We start from the raw sequence: 10,895 nt of genomic DNA on the forward strand, positions 1-10,895 counted from the left end.
CAACCAGATTTTGAGAAACAGCTAGAACCACCTTCCTCCATCTCCCTGAAAGGGCAGTCCCCGGTGTGTGTCCACTGCTTTATTCCATTGGGCAGAGCCTTGTGCTCTGGTTCATGGAGAATCATTTCTAGCTCATGGTGAGCCCTGTTTCTGCAGCAGGGAAAATGCACCACTGGTGAGGGTTAAAGGAGTTTAGTGCTGTGATTCTGTTTTTCCCCCTCCCTTCCATTGTACATGTTGTGCAAAATCAGTGTCAGGTTCATCCAGTGCACCTTATCTGAATGCTGGGTGGTGCTACAGAAGTGTGAGTGAGAGCAGAAGTGAAAGGCTTTGCTGCCAGATCCTTCAAAGAGACCGTCTCTTTCTCTTTGCCCAAGCTGGAATTGTGGATCCTGCCCCCCTCCCTTCAGACCTGAGCCCGTGTCTGTTCTGGGTGCAGTGTTTGTTGTGGCAGTGCTGGCTCTGCCCTGCTGCCTTATGGACATGGGCCAGGTCTGTTGTAAGTTCTCTGGGGCAGTCAGGATACTGGGATTTATAAATGATGTGTGTGGGGAAGAGTAGCCACTCTGTGTCTTGGACTGGAACTGTCTCCAGAAGCTGAGAACGCAGTTCCCGGTGGTACCACAGGTTGCTAGAGGAGGTGTGTCATTTGCATATGTTTGCTTGAAGGTGTCCTTTGCATGTGTTTTCTATATTACAAGGTACAAACATGTTTTGTTTATATTGCTCTCTATCTCCCAGATTATTACCAAATGGGTTTCACTTTCCACAAGTCTTGACTAAGTAATCTGGGTTTATGCCCCCACCCAGAAACACCCACAGTGCCTGAGCTCTCCTGACTTGCCCTGTAATGATGAACCTTCTGGTGCGATCTTTACCCCCTGGAATAGTCATATAGGTGAGCATTAACATGATGAACTGAGGACCTAGAAGAACTTCAACTTCTTTACTGTTAGTGGCAAGAATATTTATTGAGATGGATGCAGTTGTCTTTTATGTGCCATTTGCTGCTATGCTTGCATCTTCTCGATCCCCAGTTGCCAGGTTATGATCATGAAGACAGTTGCGCTCTTTGTAGTAAGAGGGGCAACAAACCATTAGTTAGTGTGAGGGTAAGAGAGTATCTGCATCTGTCCAACAGTCAAGGGCTTTTTCTCTGACATATATGTTTTGGTGCTAGATTTCTTGGCATTTGGGCCAGTATAGCCATCTCCTGTCTGCTTAGATGCCAGGGTAGTTCTACAAGTGAAAATCTTTTGGGTCTTCCTTGCTGCTGTTGGTAATGTAAGGAGAAGAAAACAGGTAAAACACTATGAGGATGACAGATGATTCAACTTCAGCAAAGTTCAGTAAACAGAGAAATTCTCTCCCATTTTGGATTTTCAGGGGAAATCACCTTTGTCTCAAGTGAGATATGTAGCACGGATCAACAAGAAAACAGAAAATGAAATCTTAGCTACATCAGCCATATAAAAACAGAAATCTTCTAAAGTAAGGGATCCCTGAATGTTGTATTTAATATATTTGTATTTTCAGTAGTTATTCACATGTACCTCAGTTTCTTCATAAAGGCTGCAGCCACCAAAATAGTGTAACACCATAGGAAGCAACGTAAAAAATTGCAAACCAATTGTCACTAGTTTGTAAACCTCTATACCTATCCTTATCCCAATAATCTACTGCTAAATAGAAATCTCTGGAGTTTCTACTGATGAATTAAATCCTTCTGTGGCACTTTAAGCATATTTTTTTAGTAGTTCAATGATTTTCAGATACATTTTCTCAGTTGCGTCAAGACCCCACATGAAATCAAGATGTCCCCACGTAGGAAAATGCTCATGGTAAATGAGATTGGTGATCCGAGGAAGTAGCTTTGCCATGTCCTTTGGATCTGCAAACATGTCCTGTCCACCACTCCAAACAGCAACTGGTGTCTTTATCTCCTCTATCTTGTACACAGGAGGAGCAGTCTGTAAGACAGGGAGGAGACCTGAGTGAATGCTGGTGGAACAGAAGCGGTGTTTAGAGCAAGGTTTCTGTGCAAGCACCTCTCTTTGTCTTTTGCTTCTGCGCTGCCTACAGTAAAACCATAAGAATGAAGGCCACCCACTTATTGTTCATTTCCTTAACCCCTTTCCCTGCCTGGTTTGCCATCACAGAAGAAGTTAAAGAAACTCAGAAAATTACAATGGAGATCATCTGAGATCGGAACCAAATCACTTAATGCAGAATGGTTATTGGTTAGTGTGGTGAGGGACCATACACAAGATATTTTTAAACTGACCCCTATTATCAAAGAGTGGTTCAGTTTTCTACTTGACTGTTTTTTGGGCAGTTTCCTAACCTTCCACAGTAATATATTACCAATTTCAAGATTTAAACTTCATGTATTTAAAGACCATATGTGTATGTGGAAGGTGTCTGAGAAGGAAGGTGTCTTTGGAATCTTTATCCACCTGTAAAACAACGTGCCACCCATGAAATAACCTGCCCTGACTCACAAAGCATGCTACAAGTCAACTGATATGATCAAACCTCAAAAAATTATCAGGCAAATTGTAAGTGTTGCAAGAGGAGCAGAGCATTTTGAGTGTTGCCTATGCAGTAACTAAAGCTCCTACAGACCAAATTTTGCCTGTTTCCTTTTTTCCATACAGGATACTTTAGTTCTGCCCAGCAGTCTCCACTGTGCCATACTGAACTATCCTTTAATTTTTACAGCAAGTAGCCTCTTAAAACCAAGATATGAATTTCCACTTTTTTTTTTTCTTCCCCATTTTAGTATTTAACTGAAAGGCAGACCTTGAGGATTTTTGGGGAAGAGCTCTGCACACATCCTCTCCTAGGACCTGTGTGTGGCTCCTAGCCTTTTGGGAATGCAGGTAAGCTGACATGTTGTTGGACACATCCCCGCATCAGTAGGGGAGGCTGCAAGAATCCATATATGACGTAATTGTGAATAAACTTCGACAATTATGACTATTAGATTCAGCTGAAAGTTTACCTAAGAGCACTCTTCCTCCCTCTCTTTTGTAGTACTCAAGGTGCTATTAATTTTTCTATTCTTAGTTTTGCCAGGACCCAAGGATGAGTTCTCAGAAAAATGAGTTGCCTTACCTGGTTGTATTTCTTAATGTTTTCCTTACAGCCATAGTCAAAAGCTTGAAATTGGTCTGCACGTAGGATCTGTTAATATTGTAATGAGGACAGATAAAATGAAAGTGTTAAGAGACAGAGTGCAGGAGTAGTTTTCTTGCATACAATTGAAATAAAGTCTCAGGGATTAGACAGGATTCCAGGGATACTGAGGAGGGATTGTTGGATAAGTGGTTTCACCACTTTTCCCCTTGCTAACAACCTCTCCTGATCTTCAACCACCACCCTTGTTATGTTTAGTTATTAAAACCTTGCTGCTCTATCTTAATTGGCTCTTTAGTTAGCCAATGTAGCTCTTTGGGATGCAGGAATGTGTCAGAGCTCTCACTAGCCAGGGATACCTCCTCACAATCCTTGACTTTTGTGTGCCTGCTTGGTCAGGTCTGCTCTGCTCACACTGGTGGCAGCAGTATCAGAGGCTCTCTACTGCATACAAGAGTATTGGGAGCAGGGTGTGCTAACACTAAAATGTTTTACACTATACTGTTGTCTTCTGTGATTTGTCTAAAAGGAAAATCAAAACAATAAAGGGTTAACCTGTCTTTTACTGATAACGTGTGTACTTTTTTTTTTTTTTTTTATCCCAACCTCTAAGTAACTGAGGATATGATAGAAATCTGCTAGCTCATCTCTGTTTTCTGGCTCTGGGTGCTGGGTTTCTGGTCTGGATACCAGGAATTTTGGCCAGGGGGTGTATAGCAGCACACATGTATTTAAGGGCTGGTTTAAGTGGCACAGTTCACTTAAGAGTTCACTTAAGTTCACAGTTCACATAGAGTGTGGTGTTTCTGAGCCAATGCCATCTTGCCCTGGTCTGATTTGGAGCCTAGGCAGAGCAAGTTTAGGTCTGAAAGTGGCATGAAGTACCAGCAGAAGAGGCAAATCCCCATTTTGCCATTGTGGCAGCAGAAGCACTTGTGCTGTAAACTGGCTTTTGAAGGTAATCAAGGCTGCAATTAACCCTCTGGGAGAGAAGCTTGAACCTTGATCACTTCTTTGGTTCATCCCTGACTGTAAAGTTCTTGCTTATCCCACCTTCTAAGTGCCGAGACTGTGCTTGTATTCACTTCTGCAACTTTCAAGGAACAAATCTCCATAAATAAGGATGAAGGCTGGAAGCCATTTGAGTCTAACATGGAGAGCTGTAATGTGCCCTGGGGAAATCTCAGAGCCTGGTGCCAAAGGGGAGATTCGGGGAATGATCGAGTGAGCCACGGGAAGCTGGACTCCCTCTGTAACAGGTGAGAAGATGCGATAGGCAGATTTCCAGATCTGTCACCTCTGGACTTCCCTCTGGGCTGTCTGTTGCATAAAAAGCCATACAAAGAGTGTTAATATGTCAGCACTGTTATACCTGATGCCAATGAATAACATTCTGTACTGATGTTCCAGCTGGGAAATGTCCTGTGTATGAATCTATTCGACTCTGGAGACAAAGCAGAAGTATTATGAAGGCAGAGATCCAGTGCTGTGACAGAATAAAGCTGTGAAGGCCCTGAGAAACATACTGCTGCTGGGTTAAAACCCCATTTTTATAGGATATTCACATATAAAAGAGGAAGTTGAGGAAAGATTCACAAATAAGCTAGTTTACAGCAGGAAAGATTACATAGGATTTTATAACTTTGGGAAAGTCTTTTCAATGTTAGTCCTTAGCCATAGAGAAAACATCATTTGAGAAGCGTGTATGGCCTTTGTTTTCCCAGTTTCTATGATTTGTATGATGCTTTTAAATACTGCTGTACATAGTCAGTAGAGAAAGGTTGTTAATATACAGTTCTCTTGAGCATAATGAAGCTGCATGTACGAGAGATTTTTATGGGCACACTTGTTAAATAGTCCGAGAGATGAAAGGTAACTGGAGAACAGACATGTGAAAGGTCCGTAAGAAAAACGGGTAGCAGCCAGAGTCAAGGAATGCAATCTTTCTGCTGGGAGAAGAAACAGCTTTGAGTTTTGGCTGGAAATGTTTCAATGTGTAGCAACCAAAAAGAAACCATCTCTTATGTTCAGAGGAGTCAGATGTCTTGTTGTTTAGGAAGGAAAAGATATGAATTGTGCAAAAGAGAAAAAGGTCTTTCTCCATCCAGTTGCTCTTCAAAGCTACTTCAGATTTACTTGTATTAAGCTTTTCTTGGATATGCTTACCGTGTTCATATTTTGTATCCTGCCCCCAGCTAGGTTACAGAGGATACTGCCACAGACTTTTCCCAGACATGCACAGAACTGTGTTGCAAGTCCTTTAATCAGCTCATTGTAGTGAAGAACTCCTTTGGAGCCAAGAAGTAACTGAGGGGAGGAAAAGTACAAAACTTTTCTTAGCTGTTGCAAGATTATTTCGTGCAGAATCCTCCCTCTTCTATAAGTCACTCTTCTTTAATAGCCTTGCCTCTTCACAAGAGGCAAGGTGGTTGAAAGTGCTTGCCCTCCCACCACCCTTTATAGTGTGTTCTTCCCAAGGGCAGACCACATGCTCCTCCCTCTCCTAGAGTCTTGAGGTCAAGATTCTAGGAGAAGTCAAGTCTTGCAGCACTTGACGTCTCCAGTGCTGGAGGTCCCTGTCCATCTGTTTTTAGTGTACTGATCTCAATGAGAAAGGAAGCTGGCTGCACTGATGGCTGTAGAATATAGGAAGTCCCTTTTTGCTCTAGTATTTTTTTCCTGGCAGGTGCAAACTGTACTGTGAGTACCACTACAAAGTAAAGAGGGATCAGACAAATGAGACAAATGAGAAGGGTGTAGAGCTAAATTCTCTATATTCACATCATGGGAGCAGCTTGGACAGAAAGAGGATGTGTTTCTGTGGTTTGACATAAAGTATGGCATGCATGATTTCCACATTCCCAGCAAATTCTATTAAATTGTCACCTTCTGGTGTTTAAGTTTCATTTATCACTTTACAAGTAAGTATTTTACAAGGATAAGTGATCTGCACGTCTGATAAAATTAAGATGTGAAATACCATCCTTGTGGTGCTTATCAGTGCTTAAGGCTGTGTTTAGTGGAATATATTAGATTTCTTTTGTTCTGGTATTTGAACGTTTTCCTCAGAAATATTGACTTAAATAAATAATGGTGAAAACATGTCAGCAACCTTAAAGAAATTGCAAAAGAGATGCCATATGAAATCTTGCAGTTTGCCTCTCTGGAAAGTCTGAAGCCTATAGGCGCTGCCAGCAGATTGATACACTGAGTTCATTTCTAACTGATCACCCCTTAAAAGTTCAGGTTGAGTGAGTCCAGTAGAGACAAAGCAGACAATTATGTCTTTCTCTTTAGGAGAAATGACTTACCCTGATCAGTGACTGGGGAAGCTGTGTAAACCTCACTAGAGGACTGGTAGCATGTGTGGTGGTGACCACTGGTGCCAAAGCAAAGAATGCTTTAATCTTCTGAGACAAATCAGGATAAGTAGAAAAGGCTATAAAGCCTGCAAACTCAGAAAAAGAAGTCAAGTTGATGAAGAGATCTCCACAGACCAAATGAAAAAGCAGTTGGCAGCAAAGGAGTGAGACTAGATTAGCATCCCCTTGGCTGTTTTCCATCTGTGTACTGCAGATGTAAAGAGAATGTTAGATTCTTGCTTAAAACTTTTCTTTGGAAGATAGAGTTAATTCTAAGGATACAAGCTCATTAGAGCATGTCCTGATACTGCTTTTGTCAGAACTGACAGTTTTGTGTTAAGGCCAGTTTTGGTTGAAAAGATATATTATTCAGATTTTTGAAAATAAAATTCTCTTTAAAGTTCCCTAAAATCAAAACAAAGAGTTTCTCAGCTTGCAGTCTTTTAAAGACTGTACATGTGTATGCTGGCATTCAGCAATACAATAATTATCTGAAGATTAAGAATAGAAATTTTCCTGGTAACTAAGCACATACTTGCTTGAAAGTGAATTCATGCATAAAGGAAGAGTATAAGGAAGGCATTAAAGCTAAAAAGAGTTTGTCCCATCCTGTTTTCTGAATGTGTTTAAATTTCTCCACTGATGGATTTGACTGGCTGACATAATTATCTATAGACAAAGAAGGTGGTGACTTAGTCTGAACTATTCATTCTGCAAAAAGACTCTTAGAAGGCACATACAGGAAGAAAGGAAAAAATTTTCTAGTAATGCCACTTCCCCCGATTTTCTCCTCTGTTTCTGAGTTTGTTTTTGTAAAAGGACAATGATACACTGTGACATAAACCCCAGAGTCTGCTCACAGATCTTATCTATAAATCATGAACACTAGCACTGACTGTTTGGTACCCAGAATGTTCTAACATTACCTATAGCTGAGCCTTCAGAGTGACCAATATAGTAAACACCCTTCTGTCCAGTTTTATTCATGATGAAGTTCAGCTCTGCTGGAATATCGTATTTACCGATTTCATCAAAGCTGTAGGGAGAAACACAAGAAGCTAGCAGACAATTTGACTGTCACAGTGTGAGTTACTGACTGTCAGTTTTGTTCATTGCACCAAGCAGGACCCATTGAAGGAGGAGGTTGCACACTGTGTCTGCATCCTTGCTTGAGCTGGGGAAGTGGGCAGAGGGGTGCAGCTGTGCAGCGTGGCTGCCTGGTGCCTTGGGCACTATGTGGATGGTGCGAGTTTCACCTGACAGCTGCAGCCCTTGGGGAACTGGATTTAATCAGAGATTTCACCTGCATGGGTTACAAGAAATATTTTTCTCTCAGATAACATCAGTTGTAGTGGATCAGATTTCTAGACTGAGCTGAGCAGTCTCCTGTCCTTTCTGCACTTGGAACATGGTGTCTGGTGGGAGACCTCAGCGTTACAGATTCCTCCCAGTTTTGGAAGCCTTTTCCCAAAGAAATCAGCATGGTGGATAGGCAAAGGTGACCTGGGTACTTCCAGTTTTGCTTCTGTATGTGCTGATGCCAGAAAAGCTTGTTCAGATCATGCAGCCAATTCCTTGTTATAACTTCCCTGATATGCCCAGGAGTGGCTGCATCTGTGGAAAAGAGTTTGCCTAGTCTCCCTAAATGTTGCATGTCCCACTTGGAGTCAGATTATATGAAAACATGTAGTGTTTTCATATAATTTAGAAGGGAATTTTTTTTTTGTATAACCAGAGGGGGAAAGGTTCTGCATTCTAGTAGCAACTGCCTAATCTTGCTAGTTCTCTGAAAGTTACTTTCTTCAGAAATTCTTTCTCCACAGTGTACCTGAACTGCCAGAACTCCTTCTGGCATGGCTTAAGGGTCTTGTGTTTTAAAGACCAGGTGTCTCCTCGGCTGTTTCCCAGCCAGACATCATAGCCAGCATCTGCAAGGATGAAGCCCAAGCTGTTGTTGGGCAGGTTGGAAATCCAGTGAGTAGCCTCTCCTAAAATACCATGATGTAGCAAGACTGCAGGCTTCTTCCCTAAAACAGAAGAGATTTTCTTAGGCTGTAATAGTAATAGGCAATGTGTAGTTAAAATTGGGGTGCAGAATTTGGTTTTGCAGGAGTGTTTTAACCAATATACAGAATTCAGGCTGCATTCTAGGCTGAATGACTGGGTGCCCTTGCTGAGATGCAAAGGTATGGAACTTGCCATTGCATATGCAAAGGAGAAAGATGGGGAATCCACGTAAGAGTTGACTCTCAGACTTTCCTTATATCCTTATATGTTATACCTGTATTTTGGTTGTTCTTTCCAGCAGGAATTCTGTAAACAGAAAGAATGTATCCATCCTCCGTTGTAACTTCATATTCCTCGCTGGGGAATCCATGATACCTTATAATTTCACTCTGTGGAATGCCAAAGGAGAGTTTGTTATCATGCTTTTATAGTGTAGATAATGGTGTAGGAACTGTTTGGAGGCTGCTTCTGCCCAGGAATATGAAGCTAGCCAAGAACATCCTAGGAAGATAAATGTGAAGGCATGTTGCTAGCCTGTCTCTACTGCTCTATGTTGTACTGCTAGGGAGGGACACCAAAACGGATTCCTGCAGGAAAACAAACCCCAGGTCTCTTTTGTGGACGATCCTGTAGCTGCTGTGCTGTAGCCATGGAGTCTAGAGGATGCAAACAGCAGCGAGAGGAGTTGGGATGTGTTTCTGTGAAGTGGTTTGTGTATTCTACTTAATGCTGTATCACTCAAAGTGTAGTAATTGCTGTAGCCATGACACTCAAGCCCTACACAGACTTATGAGAGTAGCAGGATGCAGTAAAATCTTCTCCAGACCTGCTTAGATGGTAGTTGTCTGGTATTTGACTCCCTATTATGGGACAAAGTGAGTGACTAACCTTTTTTGGAGATAGTTAATCCTGTTTTGCAAGGCAAGTGTGTAGTATGATATTCTGACACAGATCTGTAACATGATCTTCTGCCTTAGAATGTGGTCAAGCCACTCAAATAATGTCCTATTTTGTAAGCTACTGGTGGTGGACTGAGAAGGAGCTGCACCCAAGCTCCTCTTTGAGAAGGAGTTTAGAAATCAAGGGGGTCCTTTCAGCACCTCAAGACTCAACAGAAGGGCTTCTCTAATGAACTTTGTCTGAAGCTCTCACTCTCCCCCACAATAAGGTTGTACCTTTATAGAGGGTAAACATGCAGAAGTGTCTCTGTCTGGACCACAGTGAATCCTTTCTTGCAGAAGTGTGGTTAAGCAAGACATGTAGGGTGGATCTCACTCACAGCACCACCTACTGCACTGCTGCCACGGTGAGGAAATCTTCCATGATTCAGAGCAGGGAGTTTTTATTATGAGAATCCGCTGTTTGAAGAAGGGGTTCAAGCACCCTTACCACTGTACTCGGCAAACAGGTTGTTACAGAAGGGCAGGCCTTGAGGCTAGAATCCTGCCTTTTTTTCCACTGCAAAGGAATTCTCTCTAGCTCAGACTGTTTGGATAGGAGCATCAACATTTCCTCCAGGTTCGTGATGCTGGAGGGACCCCTTCAAAGGGAACTTACTTTAGCCTCCAGATAGGCACTGTTATTCAGTGATATCAGTATCTGGTAGTGGGAGAGAAGCTTTAGAAAAAAAGGGGAAGAAGGTGACCCAACTCACAACATTCATGAAGCATTCGGGGTCGCAACTCTTCTTGCAGTGGCTTGTGTCAGCACCTGGAGTGGAGACTGCTGTGAATCCAGCTGAAAAGGCAGTTCCTTGGGAGCAGAGCAGCACGAGGAGGCACCACATCTTGGGGCTGTGTGGAAGAGCACATGCAGGGGTGTTTGTGTTAGGAAGAGAGTGGTGTGGAATTCCACAGGAAGAGCCAAGAGGAAAGTGTCCTGAGGGTTGCCCAAGGTCTGTTCTCCAAGGGCTGCCAGAATAAGTACCTGTGTAGAAAGGATTATCTACAGCTTTTCCTGTGTAATATGGACCACAAATGAGTCAAAGGCTCCAGAACGAGAAGGAACAAACCTGGGGGGCCTGTGTTTATATGATATTGATGCTAGTTTGTGATGAGTACCTTCCCTCCTCTCTATATATGGTCTTTCCTATTGTAAATCTGTCTTTCTGGGAGAAAAGGGTCAATCTTCCTATATTTTAGGCATTGTCTGGTGGTCACAGTAAAGCTTGTCTAAACAGAAATGGTAGTGCTCTCTGTGTAGGTTATGTCCTTCTTTTTGGCTGTAGCTATCTTTGTAATTAGCATGGATGAAACTTGTCACAAACCCAGAGTGTTTTATCTGAAACACCATGGCGAAGGTCATTAAGATTTGGAGAGTGCAGAGAAGATAGGTAAAATATTTGTTTATTTTTTTTTTTCCTCTGAATTTCTTCAGGAGGGAGGGAGC

The 10,895-nt window shown here is 42.3% G+C and overlaps 1 protein-coding gene across 1 annotated transcript; it reads right to left on the reverse strand.

Moving 5' to 3' along the window:
- Positions 1-1,638: 1,638 nt before the first annotated feature.
- LOC136293671 (lysosomal acid lipase/cholesteryl ester hydrolase-like) lies at positions 1,639-10,293 on the reverse strand. Its single transcript, XM_066190603.1, has 9 exons — positions 10,162-10,293; positions 8,782-8,896; positions 8,329-8,527; positions 7,427-7,536; positions 6,450-6,586; positions 5,305-5,445; positions 4,511-4,582; positions 3,118-3,186; positions 1,639-1,970 (listed from the first exon to the last, which is right to left on the reverse strand). The coding sequence occupies exons 1-9, from the start codon at positions 10,291-10,293 to the stop codon at positions 1,737-1,739; spliced, it is 1,209 nt and encodes a 402-aa protein (XP_066046700.1). The 3' UTR covers positions 1,639-1,736.
- Between the last annotated feature and the right edge of the window lie 602 nt (positions 10,294-10,895).

The sequence above is a fragment of the Chamaea fasciata genome, unplaced genomic scaffold (assembly GCF_029207755.1).
Source record: "Chamaea fasciata isolate MVZ Bird 193981 ecotype frontalis unplaced genomic scaffold, bChaFas1.0.hap1 SCAF_9, whole genome shotgun sequence".
In the NCBI taxonomy this organism is placed as follows: domain Eukaryota; kingdom Metazoa; phylum Chordata; class Aves; order Passeriformes; family Sylviidae; genus Chamaea; species Chamaea fasciata.